General features: G+C 49.3%; 2 protein-coding genes across 10 annotated transcripts in view; one reads left to right on the top strand and one right to left on the bottom strand.

The window, feature by feature from the left end:
• Positions 1-3,105: 3,105 nt before the first annotated feature.
• Positions 3,106-12,597, bottom strand: LOC111846150 (uncharacterized). Of its 3 annotated transcripts, none has more exons than XR_011989555.1 (4): positions 12,489-12,597; positions 11,954-12,102; positions 5,072-7,158; positions 3,106-4,651 (listed from the first exon to the last, which is right to left on the bottom strand). XR_011989555.1 is itself a non-coding variant. In XM_023816089.2 (3 exons), exons 2-3 carry the CDS (start codon positions 12,052-12,054, stop codon positions 6,546-6,548), a joined length of 714 nt encoding a protein of 237 aa, XP_023671857.2. In that variant the 5' UTR covers positions 12,055-12,102; positions 12,489-12,597; the 3' UTR covers positions 3,106-6,545. The 3 variants fall into 3 exon arrangements, 1 of the variants encoding a protein (XP_023671857.2); XR_011989554.1 differs by having other exon boundaries at positions 3,106-5,264; positions 5,386-7,158; XM_023816089.2 differs by having other exon boundaries at positions 3,106-7,158.
• A 6,254-nt stretch (positions 12,598-18,851) lies between these two features.
• Positions 18,852-20,396, top strand: part of LOC111846147 (myotubularin-related protein 5) — a 35,339-nt gene continuing 33,794 nt past the window's right edge. For all 7 annotated transcript variants that reach the window (XM_023816084.2, XM_023816080.2, XM_023816083.2 and 4 more), the window contains exon 1: positions 18,852-19,041. In XM_023816084.2, the coding sequence (XP_023671852.1) occupies positions 18,987-19,041 (55 nt within the window). In that variant the 5' untranslated portion in view covers positions 18,852-18,986. The remainder of the gene's footprint in view (positions 19,042-20,396) is intronic.

The raw sequence follows: 20,396 nt of genomic DNA, 5'->3' as shown, positions 1-20,396 counted from the left end.
CCAAAATTCCTCATTTCCATAACTAACCCCAAATCACTAGTAACACAAGAAACTAACTGCACTTACCGACCCAATGCAGATTCCTGTTGGCAGATTCCTGTTTGCAGAGATCTTTGCCTGTCTGGGACAGAGCTGAGGGTAAAATAGCTATGCCCTAAGTGTTGAGGGCAGCAATCTTAATTAGCAACACAAAGCAAGAGGGCTTGGCCTCCGTACACCAACAAAAATCAAGTTCAACTGAACAGAGGCACTAATGACTAATCCCACAAAAGAAACTGCTACCTTCCCTAACTAACTCCCCATACATCACTCTTAACATAGCAAGCCAACTGCATTACTTACAGAAGCAACACACACACTAATTAGGGCTGATGCCTGTTTGGCCTGAGACTGAAATATAACCAAACTCAAATCCCAACAAGGAGGAAGAGGCCCTGTGCTCCATGCAAGCCAAGTTCCCCTGGTGCCCAGTGAAGCAGACTAGTAATAAACACTTACCAACTAGACTCAGAACCCAAAACAGATGCTTGTCCACCCCAGACACTTCTGCTTATTTACAGGATTATGTGCAACTTGGAGCAGCGACCTCAGCGGCAGTGGCTGCTTCTGCTGCTGCTGCTGCTGCTGTCGTGTCCTTCACCGTAGGACTGTAGAGCTGCCAGTCTCCTGTCGCAAAGCTGACTTCATGCCTGTTAATGCCATGCACTGCTCAGCGCCAGTCCTCACGCCCTGGCAACACAGCGACTCCTGCTGCTCTCTCCACCAACCTCACTTACCTGGGGAGGGCAGGGACATGTTTGTTATTTTCAAGAGTTTCACTCTTCTCTTCTTCCCACAGCAACTCTGTTCGAGTGTAATTATTATTACTAACCCTGTTTAGCTAAACATTATCATTATTTATTGCCCAGGCCAAGCTATCTCTGGCTCTCTGATGGCTCGCCATGTGTCACCCTTGGTGACCTGAAGAGCCACTTCAAGACACCACAGGCTGTCGACCTTCTTACGCTCCCCCCCCCTCATGTAGCCTGAGCCGGCTTTGAATTTTACTGACAGGGCCGGAAATCAATGCCTCATCTTAGACATGCAAATGCATCAGAGACCATCACCATGCCTCCCCTTTAGATGTCACTCCTCACGGTTTAGTTCAGTAAACTCTGTCCCTCCCCACATCTCCACCTGTTTCCCCTCCTCAGCTCCTCTGGCCCAAAGCAAAATTCAGTTACCTCACTTGTCTTCTCTCCCATTCTAATGGGCTAACAGGCCCCTGGCAGTTTGCTTATGCCTAAGGCAGCCCCGCTCTGAATGCTTCACTCTACAATCCATTTCCTAGGTAATTCTGTCCACTGGAATCAAATGAAGGCTGCATTGACTCTGCTCTGCCATAATCTCACGCCTCGATGCTCCTGCAGACCTCTGTGTTCTGTATCTTCCCAGCCCTGGCTCTCCGGTGCTTTCTGTGGGCAAAACCTGCTGTCGAGTGTTTTTACAATCACAAAATGATAGTTTAATGAGAGGTATTTCATGAACCTGTCATTGTTAAACCATTAAAAACTGTGGAGGCCAAGAATGCTTGGAGAGGAGAGAGGAACCACGTAGAAATGGGCTGCGCTCTGCTCACGCCCTTTGCCTTCTCCTTTATTATGCATAACGCTAGCGTGAATGATGTGGCACTCTTTTGGAAGGGACTGTGCCATTATGGCTCGAACGTGGCTGCTCGCACCAAACCTTGGCTAGTCAGGCAGGACGCTACAGTGTAATTGTGAGAAAATGACTAACAATTATGGTGATGAATAACTGTGTTCGGTTGTTCTCTTTTAAAGTACTTAGCAAGATTGTTGGTCTAAAAAAAGTTTATTGCTTAAAAACGCAGCTTTTGGTTCACAATGTTAGATGATGTGTAAGAGTAGTACAGTGGACTTGACAAATGTAGTGTTATGGTCTCATAAATACAAGATCAGACCAGGACTTTTATTTTGCCATTTTGGATTTGGGGTAGGGGACTGGGTGTTTAATGTATCTTTTGCGATGGAATTGTGTTCTGGGGAGGGAGCTTGTGGCCCCCTGGATCTTATAGAGGATTGGTATCTTGGCTTGGGACAGCCCCCACCCCCTTACTGGGCAGGAACATCTGGACTACCCAGCTTGCATGTTCTCCTCAGCCTTGATCACATCACTGCCAACCTACCCTCACATATTTCAGATAAGTTAAGGTTCACCGACACTGCCAGAAGAATATTAAAGGTAAGGCTGACCCCCCCATCCTGGGATCTAGGTTGGGGGGTCTATGAAGTGGGAAGAGGATCTGATTTGCAGGTCTGATGAGCGACTTCCTGCAGCTTGTCCTTATTTTTGAGGTCCGGGCCCTGTGTGGTGTGACAGAGCTGACCCACGTTATGCCCAAACCCTCCCAGATGCCTCTGCCAGCCCACGTTCCACGCCTGCTCCAGTCGGTGAGGCTGGCTGAAGGGGTTCCTGGGCACATTAACCGGCACGTTTGCCGCTTATCCACACGGCCTGGGACGGGGGTGGGGGGGACAAAGGTACACGCCCTGGTGATAGGAGTGCAGGGGTGAGACGCAGGCCAGCCAGGCAAACGCATGCCCTGCCCAGGTCTCCGTAAGCTCGGGCCTCCATCTTCATGCATTAATTAAGCTCACTTCCCTGTAAACAAACGTGTGTGCTGTTAATTATTAATATTACACCTCACTGGAAGGCCTCTGCAGATCTTCAGAAGCCGGTTCAGGCCAGTCATGTCCTACAGCAGGGGTGTGTAGAGCACATATACAGGCCGGTCGGGCGCGTGAGTGTCCTGCTTTCACCAGGCGCTCACTGAGTGTACACAAGGTTTGGGAGGCAGCCTTTCAGTAACGGGCAGCTGGGATTAAATCCTGGGTGTAGAGCTGGCAGGCTAACATACTTCATCTTAAGCATTAATGTAAAAGGACACCACATTATTACGGTAAATGAGATGTGCTAATATGATTTAAAGAGATATACACACGCATATGGCCGCATTTCAGGCACAGAAAGCGTGTCCCATTAAGACACAGCGGCAATAAACAGGTTATGTGAGATACAAAACATTGCACAAAGATTCATGTATCCAGCAGGTTTTATTAAATATTACAACTAATATATTAATATCATGTAAATACCATTTACAAACTCATTCGGGGTACACTGATTGCTTTTAAAACATTCATTTACAATACAAGTTTGATTTATAAATTAAATAACACAGACCTTAAATTCAAGTAATAAAGAACATATTGACTTTAAAGTGCTTTGCTTTGCATTGCTGGAAACATCTGACCTTCGGAAAGCATGCAAAAAGTACAATTAAATAATAATAATAATAATAATAATAATAATAATAATAATAATAATAATAAGTGAGCAGGTCTGAAGAAGGAGGTTATTCTAACAGGAGAGTCGCAGAATTCATGGTTTTGCTGTTGGGGAGAAAAACTTCCCGGAATGTTGCAGTCAGTGAGAGCAGCAGCTCCGCAGACGCTCTGCGGGGTGTGAAGACCGCGCTGATACGTCATTGCCGGTGTGGTCTGCAGTCAGTGAGAGCAGCAGCGCCGCAGACGCTCTGCAGGGTGTGAAGACCGCGCTGATACGTCATTGCCGGTGTGGTCTGCAGTCAGTGAGAGCAGCAGCTCCGCAGACGCTCTGCAGGGTGTGAAGACCGCGCTGATACGTCATTGCCGGTGTGGTCTGCAGTCAGTGAGAGCAGCAGCTCCGCAGACGCTCTGCGGGGTGTGAAGACCGCGCTGATACGTCATTGCCGGTGTGGTCTGCAGTCAGTGAGAGCAGCAGCTCCGCAGACGCTCTGCAGGGTGTGAAGACCGCGCTGATACGTCATTGCCGGTGTGGTCTGTCCATCCACAGAGACGTGAAGAAAACCGGAAGCTTCTGCTGATCACAGAGAAGCTTCCACACGCCATGCGCACTTGGTCAGGAACAGGGGGGCGTCCACCTGCGTCATGGCTCCCGTTTGCTGTGCTAAGCCGCACGGCGACGCCGTCTGAGTGACCACACGATAACAAGATGTATTGCCGTTTGCTGTAAGCGCCTACTTCAATTCTTCGATTGACCACTGGGGGCCTCGCATTCCCGTTCTCCAGACCCAAAACCTTCATTCAACCTACATTCTGACTGATGTAATATGTTTTTCTTAGGATGGGTCGGGGATCGATGTGAGCCAAGGGCAAATGAATATTCCACGTAGCTGGCCTGGGGACATGGGGGGGGGGGGTGCGACAAACATGTGACGTGGCCTGTGACGTGGGCCCTGCATCTAACCCGACACATAATCACCGGCACCAAGACAAAGGCCACGGCTCCCGGCAAACACACTCCGCGCAGCCTAAAGGCCCGCGGCTACAAAGTTGCCAGATGGAGAGATTTTCAGCATTTTAAAGTATTTTAATCATCAAGCCATGATGAACTGATCCATTACATTACAGAGAGGGACAGGAAGTCGACGCACTTGTATCCTAAAGCCCAGCAACCTCGAGCAATTTATCACTGTGCAGAAAGAAGCGTATGAGATCAGAGCTGATTAAGCAACTACTACCCAATGGATTTCCATTCCAGATCAGTCGTGTTTGCTGAAGGATTCAGCTGTAATGTGTAACTTGTGACACTTCCTGTGAGAGAGATCAAGGTTAGAAAAATGAGTGTTAGACCACTACTGGCAAAATAACCTCACAACTGAATGTGCCAAATTAAACCATAAAAACATTTAGATGGGAACCTGAACCTATAGAGCTACGTTACAGAGGGAATCCTGGGCTATCTGGATCAGACAGAGTTGCAGTCAATTCTGCACGGCCTGGAAATCCGGATCAAAGCCAAGAAGGAAAAATGTAGTTGCACATTAAGGATTCTCCAAACTAAAGGCTGTCCACAGTGTTTTTCAGTCCTGCTGCAATAATGTTCTAACACTTAATGGTACAGCACCTGCCCGAGGGAATCATTTGCTGTTTTCGGACAAAAACATGAGGCTTTAAAAGCTACTTCTACGGCCTCTGCAGTGCTTGATGGGTGTGTGGAGATTAGTCACCTGCCTGTTTGTTTGCTGTCACTCAGCATGAGCTCTAGGCTTCGCTGAAATGCTGCCCTCCTCAGCAAGGCTGCAGACTGTCCTCAGCTTTCTGTGCCCATTGGCTACTGCGGTCTGTTTGGACACGTCAGATCCTACAGAGGCACTGTGGCTTTGCAGTTAGAGAGCTCTCCTGCTTCATAATCAGCAAGGTCTGTGGAATCAGTGAGATAAATCTTTAGCAGGTTCCTGGCTCTGATTGATCTAGTTTGTCAATTAGCCTCAGAGGGAGGCAAGCCCAAAGAATTATTCAGAAAGTTCCCCGCGACTCGCACCTGTTCGGCCATGAAAGCAACGGCTAATGGTCTGCGGCTTGAAGGCGGTCTGCGGTTTGAAGGCGGTCTGCGGTTTGAAGGCGGTCTGCGGCTTGAAGGCGGTCTGCAAGTGTAGCGCTGCTCATTTCAGGAAGGAATCATGCTGCGTGAGGTGGCCAGCATTTCTGTTTCTCAGCAGAAGTAAATCCCATTAAACACAGATTCAGTTTGTTGTTCTCCTATGATGGTGGCAATGAGCTGCATCCTCTGGTGGCCGACATCTGAATCGCCCATGTATTCCGGGAGGTTCCGTGCAGTAGCCGGCTGGCTGGGCTTTCCTGGCTGTCCGGCGTTCAGTGCCTGAAGTGGCACGTGTTCCCCTGGCCGCGTGTCCAGTTTCTCCACGTTTCCTGCAGTATCAACATGGACAGGGGTGCTGGCAGTCAGGGCGGCGGGTGGGGGGTGGGGGTGGTGTAGATCTGGAGGGAGGGGTCCTTTGGCAGCAAGCACTGACTGTTAGTCAGAAATCCCATCATGTGTCTGATTTAATTGCCCCTTAAGGCTTTGTATGTTTGATCAATGAAGCAGAAGCTAGAAGCTCTGGGATGGACTCGTCAGCCAGTGACTGTGCGGTTAGAGGGAGTTAAGAGTCACATACCCATCAGGCACTGGGGTGGCAAAGAGCGGCCAATCCCACCAGCAGACTCTCACAGCAAAGGATTAGGAGTTTCAAGCGGCAAAAAAGACTACAAAGTTCCTCCTGGCTGTTTTGGGCAGAACTCAGGACCAGGCCAAGTTGTCTTTTGGTATGCCTGATCAAAAATCAAGAGATGGTTCTCGATGACAGGTCAATTAAAAGTGTATCAGAGGGCTCAACCATTTCAGTCAGATCAGTCGTCCCTAAATATGCCCCATGGGACAAATCTGCCAGTACTGATGATGTCTTGATGCTTACGGAAGAAAAAAAATCACTATGTGTCTTAAAAGTGAATAAATGTCTTTATAGTTAAAAAAATGTTGTGAGTGATTAAATCCTGTGCAACAGCTATGAGCGAAAAAAAAAAAACATTTAATGTGTCTGTGCCCGTGTGTGTCTGTGTGGCTGTGTGTGTGTCTGTGCCTGTGTGTGTGTCTGTGCCTGTGTGTGTCTGTGCCTGTGTGTGTCTGTGTGTTTTTCCTGCTCATCCATAACTGTGAGGACTCCTGGGGTTTATGGGGGAGGAGCTTTCCCGGCCACTCTGGCCAATCAGCTGGTAGAGGCGGTGACTGAGGTTCTGCACCTGGCAGGTGCCGAGGACACAGCCGACGCGCATCAGCTGGGCGTGCTGGTGACCCCTGAGGGCGCTATTGCTGTGCCTCCGCTCCCTCCTGCTCCGCCGCCTGTGCTGCCTCGTGCCACCGGCCGCCCGGAGGCTCCTCGTTCGGGGTGGGGCTGGGGGGTGGCCTGACTCTTGGTTTGGGGGACTCTGGAACAGAAGGCGTCTCCATAGCAGCCACTTGGCTTCCAGGGGAGTGTGCGGCGGCATGGGGTGGCTGAAGACAGGCCCCGCCTCCATGTAAGACTGGCCCCGCCTCCATGTGAGACTGGCCCCACCACCATGTGAGACTGGCCCCGCCTCCACATGGGACTGGTCCCGCCTCCACATGAGACTGGCCCCGCCTCCACGTGAGACTGGTCCCGCCTCCACGTGAGACTGGTCCCGCCTCCAAATGAGACTGGCCCCGCCTCCACGTGAGACTGGCCCCGCCTTCATGTCCTCCTCCAGGTCCTGCTGCTTTTCCTCGGAAGTCGATCTGAAGGGGAAAAGTTCAGAATTAATAATTGTCGCTTACAGAGACTTCATGTCGTAGCCAAAAAATCATGTGTGAAGGTTTAACATTGCTTATAATTATGTCATTTTCATACTATAACTTAAGCTCTCTTCTGGAGATGATGGTTTTCTTGTGAGACTTGGCAAGCGCTCGTCTGATGTGAATGAAACCCATTTATGATTCTAGCGAAATCATCACTGATGTGTCCCTGTGGTTAATACTGGACCTTTATACAGGGTTATCAGCCTCACAAGCATCCCCGTCTGCCCATCAAGCAGGAGACCCCCCCCTACGGCAGAGATCCTCATGAGTGACAGTCACTGGCAGCTTTTCTCTAACACACTTGTCATGATTTCCTTTGGGATCCTTCCTAATGCTGGAACTCTGCTGAGTCCATAACAGCTTGTCCCTGGAGCCCCCCCCCCCCCACAGGGATTTGAAGATGTTCTTTTGTTCTGACTGTCCCATCTTCGCAGAGAGCTTTTGCTCTTCCTTCGGCCTCCTGACACACGGGGCTGAATCGCCGGTCAGGCTGTGGGATAATGACAGACTGTGGGACTCCATGGTGCAGACTGAAATAGTCCAGAAGCCTTTTTCCATGAGGGGGGGGACAGGCTGACACTTGAGATGGTTTCTGCAGGTGGGTCAGATCCTTTCTCCCTACAGAGATCACATTAGCTTAGTGGCCGCAGCAGACGGAATCCCGCACTGCTTCCTGTACAGAATTCCTCTGTTTTGTTTAGTGAGGCTCTCTACCCTAAACTTCAGACACAAGACCGTTCCTTAAGATCCTACAAGGAGAAATAGAGTAGATGTTACTGTACAGTCATCTGCTTCAAACACGACAAGGCAATCTGTAACTAGCAGCGAGATGGAAAGCGAGATGAATCGAAGGGTTTTACACCTGCAGAGAGCTGCAGTGGATCTGAAGCCGTTGGGACAAGGTTTGAGAAAATCATCTTCAGTGGCTTGAGAATCAGCTAACTGGTCCTTTCAAGGCCCAAGGGCAGGTCCTGTGTGACGCATTTAGCTTGGTTATTCTGCAGCTAGGGGACCATTGTGAAATACGCTTTGTTGCGGGGTCCTGTTCCTGGGTTCAGCCTGAAGAACAGGCACCTCACGCACCTCTGCACAGTTATGGATGAGCAGGAAAAACACACAGACACACACACAGGCACAACTGAGTCCTTCAGACACGGCCCTTAGCAATGCTTTTATCATGCAGAACAAGCACAGGCAGCAGGGTGCCATGGGGGTTCTATGGAGACTGATCTACACATTATCCTCTAATTTTCCAGACACGTTTGGTTTCCATTTCGCTTGTTCTGTTGGCCTCAGCTGAGTAGATTTTATTTTAGTTTCCGTTTATAACTTGAATGTATTTACCTGGAGATTTTATCCAAACCACACAAAGAAAACTTGGGGTTAATCTGCTATTGTAGCAGTAGTGGGAGCCCAATGCCCGCAGCCCCCCCTGTTAACTGAACACCAGCCTTTTCAGATTTATCCCACATAATGAAATGATTATAAAATTGCAGCTATAGTCCACATCACTCTTCCCTGAAACTTGTTGAATAATAAAATATCAATGTCAAACCGTTGTCCTTTCCTCATCAGGAAAACTGATAGCAAAGCATCAAACGGGTCAGAACTGCTGATAATTCCAACAAAGAGAGAAGGACCAGGCGTATGAGGAGGAGGAGGGGGGGGGGGGGGAGATGGTGAGGAAAGTAGACAGGAACCCGTAACGAAAGCCAGTGTTTCTGAGAGACACTCCCTTGTAGGACATGGATCAACGACAAAGCTTTGGGGACCAAACCAACCTCGACCCCCCTCCCCCCTTAAAAATACACAGTACTCCCACAGAATTGGCAGGGAGACCTTCCTGTCATCCATGCCCAGATATATGCCCTGGATGTGGATGGCTTTGGGCAGAGGACATGAGCTCCCTTTAGCGGAGGGGGGGGGGCAGCTGATAGTGCTCAAGCCGCATTTCACCCCCGTCTCTGGAGGGGGGAGCTCACTTTACTGGACCTCCTCCCTGAGCTAAAGCATTCAGATTCCATTTCCTGGGCCCCCCAAGGAGGTTTAAGTGAAACACCCCCCCCCACCCCCACTTGGCACAGGCCAGTCAGAAGGAGACCAGGAACTCTGTTCTTTTTCTTCGCTCCTAAATCCAGTCTGTCACCAAAACTCCTAAAAGCCTCCACTGATGGCGGCCAGATTGATTTCTTACGAAAGCCGGTCACTCACAGCATCCATTTTTCAAAATCAGCTGTGTCTCTAATCGGTGGCCGAGGGCTTCTGTGAAACAGGCTAAGGGGGCTCACACAACATCACCACACACCTCATCTTACTTTAAAGTTCTTCCTGTTATTTTTTGACAGGTAAGGAGTACAAGACGATGAGATATGTTTAGACTGAGAGTGATGCAACAAAAAGTTAAGATCTTTAATCTCCTTTAATCTCCGGAAGAAAACAGCCCCGACTGGGTCAAAAGCTAAGTCAGTCCTCACAGCACTGACCTGATTAACTGAACCGCCATGAAAGAGACCACGGACCCCTGCCCTGACACTCGGCATGGCCCTAACCCTAACCTGCTTCCTGGGTGGGACGGGCCGCTCTGCACCTCTCACCTGGTTCTGTTTCTGAATGCTGGTACGGCCCGACAGCCACACACCTGGACCTGAATAGGACATGGGAAGGTGACAGCAACCCTGTGCCTCTCAGGGTCACCGGGCCGGCAGCAGAGGGCACCCCCCTCACGTGGGATAGAGTGCTTGAATGGACACCATCGGACATGATGGCCTTCGAAGTCCATAAGCCTGTAAGGACTGAGGCTCCACGCCTCAGGTCACTCCCGGATACCAGTGTGCTCTCATTTGTCTGCATGTTAGCAGCTGCTAGCTTTAGCCTCCCTCCGGAGAGCTTTTAGGCAGGGTAATCCACCTCCGTCACCTCATGCTTCCAAGTCGCATCACCCGCCTGAACATAGGCCCTCTAACTGAACACCAGCAGTTCTTAACAAAGCCTGGAGCTCTTGGCGCTCGGGATTTCATCCAGGATGCGGCTAACGGGACTTTCTTCCCCAGGGGGGAAGCTGCTGGACAGGTACCCTGGGCTAGGAGTCGGATACTGGGCCACTTAAACATTGCACTCAGGTTTCCACTGACCTCGGGGTCCTGGCCGCCTGAAGCTGTACCCAACTAACTCCATGGTAGCGGCAGAGGTGGGAGTAGCTGAGGACTGACCAATGAGAGATCATCCAGGATAGCAAGCTCCACCCCCCACATCACCAGCCTGAGAATGAGCAACGCACCCTTAATCCAGGGCAATGCCTGCCTTCACTGGTCCCACAAACTTGACCAGCAGCGTTTGAGTTCTAGGTGCAGGTAAATGCCCCTTTTATGGCTATGCGAGACCCCAGTCTGAAACCTGGATCCACCCTGTCACACTTTGAGGAGTGTTTAAACTGTAGGAAAAAACAGGACTACCACATTGCTTTGTCTTATACGACATAATTCGGAGCGCAATCACTAACGGCCAGCAGAGGGCAGTCAATCACCGCGTCACCCGGCGTCCGACAATGGAATTCCAAACTTTGCGACCAGAATTTAACACAAACTAAATGCGTACTGCACAGGCTTATCGAGCTAAAAACAAGCAGCAGTCGTGGATATTTAATACATTTAAAACATTCAATAAGGACTTGTATGGCACGACATAACCATGTGTAAAATACGTTAAAACCCACATAATCCTATTCTTGTTATTATACGGCTACAGGAATTTGCCACTATGGAGGTTATGGCACGGAGCCATAAACCCTAACCATAAAGACGTAAAACGTGCACTTAGGGCTGCATCTGTCATCATTTCTGGCAGGTGACTTAAAACATGTGTCATCGACACGTTCTTGTCTATTTTTTGTAGAAATAATTTTAAGTTTAGAGAGACTGAAAAGTCCACTGTGTGAACTGGGAGAATTTGGATTGTAGCTGTAGGTGTCACTACGTTTAAAATGGTCACACTTGCACATAATTCAGTTTAAAGTCATCGCAAACAGTCCGTCCAAATATTTTACAACAAAAATAATTTTCTTCACTGAAGCAGAAAAAAAGATCCTGGAACTAAATTCTACATGAGGATTATTTCCATGCCAGTGAATAAGGTGTACATAATCAGGCGGACTTGGGACAGTTTCGCCTTGAGAAATCCCGCATTTGCCCGCTTTCCTCTGCCGTGCCCTTGGCTGCCAATACCGCCGCGCGTCTCTGACACCGTGCATGTGTCGCGGCACCTCGCCCTACCGCTGACCTTGGCCGCATCGCCGTTATCTGCGCCGCGTAAACGGTGAGTCCAGGCCGCTTTTACGCGCATCGAGCGAGTCTGACCGCCGAGGGCAAGGCTGACGGCGGGCGCGGAGCATGGCAGGAGGGACCTCCGCACCTCATGCTCCGTGTCCCGGGTTCAAGGGGAATTAAGGACGAATGCGTCCCAATCGTTTAAACTATGCGGCTCTAAATGCCCCTTATTAATAATTCTGTGTGTCTGACTCTAAGGATTTTCTTGTTGTTTCCGAAAATATATAAAATATAAAGAAATTTGAATACATAAAGAAATGTGCATACAACGGAATTTATAATATTTAAACAGACTTACTGAGTATTAAAACTGTCCACTCCAGAGTTCAGCGCTGTACCGGTTCCTAATTCACTCGGCATCCACTTTTCTTATAATACATGGCGCGCTATAGGAGAAACAAGCGATTTGCTACCTGTAGGTCTGGAGGCGGACTCCGGCTGGCCAGGCTAGCAGCTGGTGCTGCAGGGAGAGCAGGCTGATGCAGCACACAGCGACGGGAGAAAGGGGCAGCATCGCGGCGCGGAGGGGCCAGAGGAAAATGCTGAGATCGGCCAGGCTGAACTGGAGAACAGGGCAGCGTTTTAACTTTATATAGCCTATTACACAGATAATGTATGAGTATGTCCATGATTACCGAGCTATTAACGTTCATGACTATCATTAATGCAATATAGTTATTTAATGTAATAAAGTTCAGCGCAATGTCATTCTATAGCGGCGTATTTGCACACAGACACAAATTTGCCCACATCGAAATGTGGACACAATGGTAAATAATTTACTATGGTTTATTTATTTACTAGCCTATAGATTAGAACCATTACACATTCCACTCTGTTTCGCCTTTTATTGCATACAAAACGCACTTCTTTACCTAATAATAACAGCAATAAAGTATAAGTAGTGTGACTGGGAAAAGCTGTCAGTGAAAGGAGAAAGTCACCAACCTGTAGCGGTTTCACGCTCCTTACCACGCGCAACCGTAATACCCGGAGGGCTTCTGCGCGAGCCGCAGGCGCACTTTCGCTGGGATCACAGCTGACTGGAGCAGCTCCTACGCTGACATTAAACTTTTAAATACGGGGGCGGAGCGCTCAAGCAGTAAAGCCCGTTTTCAGGTGCATTAAGGCTCATCTTTTCCTTATTCATGGTGTCATGCTTCGATTATAAGGGGTCATAAATTGTTAAATTGTTCAGTGTATAAACAATTTGGGGACCAAACCGACCCCCCAAGGGAGAGATAGAGGCACGCTGAACAGGGCCTCAGGTACTGTCTGTCTGACTCTCTCTCCCCCCACAAGGGAGAGATAGAGGCTCGCTAAACGGGACCCCACGTACGGTCTGTCTGTCAGACTCTCTCTGCCCCCCGCTCCCCCCTCTCTCTCTCTCTCTCTCTCTCTCTCTCAGGACTTCTCATGGACCCTACACCAATGCAATAAAAATATGTCTGACCTCAAGAAGGGCAATTAGCTTGGGGGAAACACAGAAGGTTTAACACAGACAGATAGACAGACAGACAGATACACACACACAAACACACAGACAGACACACACACAAACACCAAAGGCAACTGAAAGTCACCGTTTTTCCTGTGTATTACGGCTTTGGTTTGTAGTCGAGGAAAACATGCACTAACAGCACTTCACACAAGCCCAGGGCAGATGTCACCCCCACAGTCCCATTGAATGATTTCACAGTTACCTTCCCAGTTAGCCTGGGGCACTGACAGCTGATGGCTTCCTGTCATGGGGAGCTTCAGTACCATACCTGGGCTGTGGCTTTGATTTGCACCCGGGGCTCAGTGTGTATGCGGCCAGCGTGCTCTTCCTGGTTTACACGGGTCTCCCCAGGACCTGGTGTCCTGTCTGGGGCGTCCTGTCTGAGGCAGCTTGCCTTGGGCTCTGTGCTCTTCAGGGCACATTACAGGCTCGTCATGATCTTAGAATCAGAGTCCCATATCTGTATGGATGGATGGATTCTTATCATGCCCTGTTTTTCATTACAGAAATGCAAACAATATACAGTTATTTATTATGTTGTTGTTTTTATTATTCTACAATGCAGCATTTGCTCAGTGTGAAGCCGTTTCTATGAAAGCTGAGCTGCCTGACGTCACAGCCAGTATCTGGACCTGGAGCGTGTTCAGGCCGGAGCTGAATTGCGAGAGGCAGCTTTCAGAAACATGGTGTTATTTTATGAGTGCTGCCATCTAGTGAATTTCAGTGTCACTGCGGCCTGCGCCGGAGAGCTGTCTACACCCTGGGGGCTTGGTAAACTTGTAACGGGAAGGTCCTGATTGCTCAGCACATGAAACTCAGACCCTCTCACAATGAAAAAGGCTGAGCTCCATCCCCAGTAAATGTTGCACTAGTAGAAGGTGTAGCATGGACGTAAGAAAAGAGGCACTGTGCCTTTAAATAAGGTTTGCATTCAGTTCTAAAGTGACATTGAACATCTTTATTATGATGGAACTTTTGGAAACAAAGGTTCTTCGGAGGAGTAGCTCTACGACTCTGCCGGCATGTTTGTTTATGCTGCTTCGTGTATCCAAGGAGACCGATTAGTCAGAAACCCTATTGCAGGGCCTGAAAATACAGATTGCGGTAAGAATGTGAGCTTATTGGCTGCTGTCATCCCACGAAGACTGAACACCGAATCATGTTCCTTTCTGCGTGGTGTAGGAGCTGCGTGATGGTGCCTTCCTCTGCATTCTCAGCTTTCTGCAGCACTGCTTTCGGATAACCACAGCAAACAGCTAAGAAACAAGACCATTGCTATCCATGATACACGGTCACTGCAGCTTGATTTAGCTGCCACGCCATTTCTCATTAAGTGTAGCTCATCTAATAGCCCTTTGGGAGAAGCGGTTCTTCCTGGGGTATTTTTACGCCTTGTCCACACTGAAGGCATCTCAGGTGCCTTGTCTTTCCTGTGTTCTACCAGCCCACAATGTGTCAGGTTTTTTTGCTAAATGAGGACACACACTCTCTGATGCTGCCATCGGGACGGGATGAAACACCTGAGCTGCAGCATGTGCCCCCCCCCCCCCGCAGACCCCCCACTCGGGATGCTGTCTGCCAGAGCGGCTGGTCAGTGATGGCCGACGGCTTCGAAGGTGCTGTATCTGCACGACACTAAATCACAATTGCACAATGAGCCTCATCTGCACTTGGGCGCCAGAGAGCGAAACACCATGTGGTGTCGTTCTTTAAACCGCGCTCACCAGGTATGTCTGGGCAAAGAGAATGTCTACAAAATTAGGGCAGACTGCCTATCGAAGCCAGCCACAGCGCCCTCACTTCCTGCCTGGGGGGGAGGGAGGTAGGCTGAGATCAATCTCTAACCATGTGTTGTCTCTTAGGAGAGCACAGGTTCTCATTGTCTGATCCACATGTAGTTGGGGTAGGGGGGCAAATTTTCAGTTATTTTACAAATGAGTGGCTTTTACCAAAATGAGTGAAGTTCTCAGCAGGATGCAGGAGGCCTGACAGAGGGTTGAAACGTGCATGAAGAGCATGCCGTGAGATCAGTGTCAGCATGTCACATCCTGTCTCATCCAGTGACTGGTTTACTTGGCAGGAAGTCATATGACAGTCATGTTTGCCCTGACGTTCCTGCTCTACCAGAGGTGCGGAGAGGGAGGCTGACCTCCCAACGCCAGGAATCCCTGTAAAAGTTTTGTTTTCATTGATGATCAAAAACTCACACTGACTAAACTTTCGTTTATCTGCAGCCTGTAGAATTCCACTACTCCTGTCTATCCACTTGCAAAGGTCGTCTCTTTAACTGATAGGTTGTCTCTTTAACTTCCAGAATTCTCTTTGTCTGTATCGCTTGTCCTTCCTGTCCGCCTTGCTCAGCTGGTGCGCTGGACATGTCAATTAACAGAGGACAGTGCAAGATACAACATACAACATCAGTGGGAAATAAATCTCATGTTAGACCCTTTCAAAAGATTAACTAAAATAGATTGACGCCGTAGAAGTGTAGCAGAATGGCCGACTGTGCAGCAGTGCTCTGCATTGTAGGTGCTGTTGGAATGTTCAGGTTCATCTGTGAGGTGCCGTTTAGGCAGGCAGTCTTTGCTATAATCTGTGCTTAGGTGTGGAGGTTCATAAAGCCTCACTAGAATGTTCTCAAAACAAATTTGTCAATGGCTTTACCCAAAGCTTGTCTGGAACCTTTCCGAGGGTGCTAAGTTCTGTTAGCCTGGACTGATACCAAACGGGCTTTTTGGTGCGAGTTAGTGTCAAGAAACAGGAGGGTGAAGGCTGGTCTTTCCCTGCCATTTCATATCTAGCTTCCCTTATCTATTCTGCCATAATCCATCTTGCTTCTCCAGAACATCATCAGAGCCTTCTCAGACCTTCTGCCTTCTCAGACCTTCTGCACCAGGAGAACATACTTATATGTGGTCGCAGAAGAAAGAGAATGCCCTCTCTCGGCTGCGTGAGTAGAAGGTGACGGAAGGGTCACTCCAAGATGGGCACGCTGGTGTGGGACTGGAGAGCCACACACTAGGCAAAGACTTAATTACCCCTTTTCTGGGGCCTTCAGGGAAACCCTAGGAGCAGGTGACTGGACAGTTCCACTCTGTGGATCAAGCAGAGCTTGCAGTCAGGCTGGTGTAGTGGGAGTAGGTACAAGGTTCACCGTGATATCAGCATGAGTACAGCCGGCCAACGTGATGGGCCGCTTTATTAAGGATGTCTCACAGCAGCCACCTGATACCCTTCACGCCTGTGCTGAGGACTCAGCTGGCACAAGCCGACATCTCGCAGAACTGGACCCATTGTCTCCCATGACATGCGACAGAGGATCAGCTTCTGGCCCTGGACTTGCACAGGGTCTGACTGAGCCAGAGTTATGGGTTCACTGCACCTCCCTTTCCCTGGCTGGAAACAGAAAACGCTTTTATCTGTGCTCCCTTCTTTGGTCAGATCGCTGTCAGTGGATGTTATTCTGTCTACGGGGGCAGCCCAGTTCCAAGATCCACTGAGGTATGATAGCTGCCCTCACACTATTAAAATTCTGTGCCAGGAATTCAAGTGGCTGAGCCACTGCCAAGCCGAGGTGCCATGGACCTGGACCATGGACCCCTCATCCCACCTACCGCTGCGGCCCCATTGGAAATGACTAGGGCACAGGTTAAGGGCGTCCCCTACTATTTAAGGCCAATGACTTTCTACAGCAGATTCTCCACTCAAGGTATCAGTCAATGCTCTTACGTCAGTATTTATGCTTTTACCAATGGTTTAAAAATATTGAGAGAGGGAGTCTCAGTGGGAGCACTGCTGCCTCACACTTCCGCGGCAGAGGGTTCGAATCCCGCTCTGAGTGTCTGCATGTTTTCCTTGTGCACAGGATACTTCCTGCAGCCTAACGACACTGAACTTGCATCCCTGACTTGCCCGGAGTGTGCGCGTGTCAGCATCCTCTCAAGGTTTGCTCCTGCGTTCTGCCAACCCCAGGCCAGACCATGACCCCGTGCTGGATATGTCTTTGGAAGCTGCATGGACACTTAGAGATACTAGGGCCATCGAGGTGGAGGTGCTCAGTGAGAGCTCAGAACAAAAGAATGCTCCAGAAGATCTGGGGATCAGAGTGTCCTTCTACACGTGTCCCACTGACATATGAATATTCTGTGAGTGTTATCTGGAAATGCTTGCTTTATAATATTATCTTGGAGCGTACTGACATGTTTGCTATTTTCTCACATATTTACAGTAACTCCAGAGTAAATCAGTGTGATTGACTGAATTTGTCCATGGGATTTTAAAGCTAGGAGCTCCACAAGCAAGCCCCAGCTGCAAACACTGCAGGATGCCTGACCTCTCCTTCAGACACACTCACTCACTGGCTCAGTGGCCGTGGGCTCCTCTGCTACACGCAGACAAAGCTGCCAGGATGTTTGGCCTCGCTACCACAGCATTCCTCATCTGTTAAGTGTCCCGACTGTCGACCATGGCTAGTGCTTCTGAAGTGGGTGAGACCCTCGAGTGGGCAGGTGTAGCAGAAAAGGTACCGACGGACAGGGCTCACTTTGTTTGGGGTACAGACGCATGGGTGAGTGTTGCACATTTCTTTTCGTTGCTATGTCCACTGACTTTTGTTTCAGTCTTTCTGAAAGATTATCTGTCTACTGCCCTTCCATATCACTTATGAAATGCAGGGGTGCTGCAATCTATACTAATTATACGTACACATTTCTATGAAACATTCATCTTCTATACAGGGTATTCCAGAAATAACCCAGGACAGGGCGCCAACCCATCGCATGGCAGACACATTCACACCTATGGACACTTTTGGCAACTTAGCGTGTTTTTGGACTCTGGGGGGAAACCAGAGAATCCAAAGCAGATTGCACAGCAGCACAGGGAGAACATGCAAAGCGCACAGAGCCAGTGAGGGAAAACCGTCATTTCCAAAGGTGGGAGGCAAAAACACTAGCCACAGCAACCCCACGCCACATCCTACTACAATATTCCTCAAAAACACAGTGATTTTTAATTAAATATCAATCGGAATTGTGTATTTGGGTGTCAGTTTAGGCTGCCTCAGATTGTAGCATGGCTGAGTCTGTGGAAATAGCATTTTTTCCCCAGATGTTTCTAAGTAGGTGGCAGAATTTAAACGAGACACAACTGAATCTACTCATGAAGACTCAAAAACATCTGCAGGTTGTGTGTGTTTCTCAGATGAGGCTGATCAGTCTGGAAGACCCAAGCATAAGGACGCTTCATTAATCCAGGAGACGTGATTTTGGTAGCTACTTCGAATGAGAGTATGAAATATTTTCTTAATGAAAGGGTCCGATTTTAGTCAAAGCCCCATACAGTACAATAATCAACTTAACACTGAAAAGTTATGGAAACTTTTTCTGGATATACTGAAACCAGATCCACCGATCATAAGATGACTTTAAAAGATATTTTTCATCTGATCATCACCCGCCATGTCTTTGTAACCCTGTCCGTTGCGTTCAGGACGAGGTAATGCTGAGTCGGCGTTTCAATCTGTAGCGTTTTTTTAATATTTTTAAATAATGTATATTTAAACAGTTTAAGCTGGTGGTATTTTAAAAGTGTGGTGTGCGTTGTTAAACCGGTGTTGTTTAAACTGGCGTTCTCTGGGTTGAATGTGTGTTAAACTGTCATTCTGCTACGAGCCTCGTCGTCCTCGTAAATCACAGCCCGCCATAAACCGGGAGCCTCAAACCGGTTTTGTCGCCCCGGGCGCCCCAGACGGGCGCGTGCAGCCCCGCCCCTCTGCTCACTGCGCATGCGTACTGCGCTCCCCTGTCACCGACCGTACCGACACTATGGCGTCGCTACGCCGCTGGGAGGATGCTGCTGCCGGCCGAGTCTATCTCGCTGTACGGCTGTGAAGGCGCACGCAAAGCGGACGGGAGAGCAGCGCAGCTGGGCCGCACGCCGTCGGCATGGCCAGGCTGGCCGACTACTTCGTAGTGGTCGGGTACGAGCACGACAAGCAGGGTGAGTGTTATAAACGCCGAGTCTAAATGGGGCGAGCGGGAGGCGGGGCCGATCCGAGCCGGGCCGTCCGGAGCCCGAGCGGACGCTTCTTAAACCGGTTGTACCGAAATAGCATGCTTTTATATGCAGCTGGACCGGAAGCGATCGCACGGCTCTGAAGTTTCTCTACCCCTGCCTGTCGCACGGCAAACACACTGGTACGGCGATACAGAGATACGGTGTTGGTATTGGGACACAGCTATACCCAGACTGGGCTGTGCCCACACGCTCACACACCGATAGGAAACTGCTTAGTTACTGTGACACACCGACACCCCGATACTCAACTGTTTTGGTGCTCTGATGCATTGATAGGTAGTCGTTTAGTTACAGACACACCGCCATTCTCATAAAGAACTGTTTATTTACTCTGATGCACTGATAGTGGGCAGTTTAGATGCCCTGATGCACTGATAGTGGGCAGTTTAGATGCACTGATAGTGGGCAGTTTAGATGCCCTGATAGTGGGCTGCTTAGATGCCCTGATAGTGGGCAGTTTAGATGCCCTGATGCACTCCTCACTGGCAGCAGATGCTAATGTAACGCGAGTGGAAAAGCTCAGATCTGGAAAGAGGGTTACAGCGACCTTCCTGTCTGTCGGCACTCAGTGAGGGTGGTCTGAGAAGCACAGAGTGTCTGTGGTCCAGCATCTGCCCTGTAGGTGGGCACCTGTTTTGACCGCGTCTGTAGGTATGTGTCGTGGTGCTGTGGACGTGCTGCCTGTTGCCATGGTGTGGTGACATGCTATAACGGTGCCTGGAGACTGTGGCTTTCCGTGAGGCCTCCTACCTGGGCAGGGCCCACAGTCCTGCCGTACCCCTGGCTTCCTCGGATGAAAAATTAATGGCGCTCTCAGACGGTGACGTACAGTGCCGTTGTCGGTTATGTTTTGAGGATTCGGTGTCGCCTGTGGGGCGCTGAGCGTGCCGTAGTGATGAATCGCAGCTCGCTGACGGTATTCTGTGCTCATGCAGCCAGAGCCCATTCATGGGAACCTCGACATCTCATCATCAGTCACTCCAGGTCTCCTCCTGTTCCTCCCCACAGCACTGAAGTGGCTTTTTTCTACATTTTGAGGGTTAAGGTGTCAGGTTTTTTTTTCTCTTATTAAATAAGTGAAAGGTGGTGGGCTGATATGGAGCAGGAACTTAACAGCGTCTGAAGTCTGCTGTCCTGAGTCGTGTCACTCAGTAGCACAGCCTCAGAATGGCGAACGCCCATGTGTATAAATGGTTTTGAAGTCTCTCCGCTTTATGCATGAGGCTTTTTCTGTGACCTGGGTTTGTGTTGGGTTAGCTGAACAGGAGTTGTAGTCA

Source organism: Paramormyrops kingsleyae, chromosome 3 (assembly GCF_048594095.1).
Source record: "Paramormyrops kingsleyae isolate MSU_618 chromosome 3, PKINGS_0.4, whole genome shotgun sequence".
Taxonomy (NCBI): Eukaryota; Metazoa; Chordata; class Actinopteri; order Osteoglossiformes; family Mormyridae; genus Paramormyrops; species Paramormyrops kingsleyae.
The sequence above is the reverse complement of the archived record's forward strand: the minus strand, read 5'-3'. Positions and strand labels throughout refer to the sequence as shown.

Bases quoted from the DNA above. Each gene is read 5' to 3' on its own strand.
- LOC111846150 (XM_023816089.2), bottom strand. From the start codon at position 12,054: ATGCTGCCCCTTTCTCCCGTCGCTGTGTGCTGCATCAGCCTGCTCTCC. The intron at 7,159-11,953 runs GTAGCAAATCGC...TTTCCCCTTCAG, and splicing joins GTCCGCCTCCAGACCTACAG to ATCGACTTCCGAGGAAAAGC.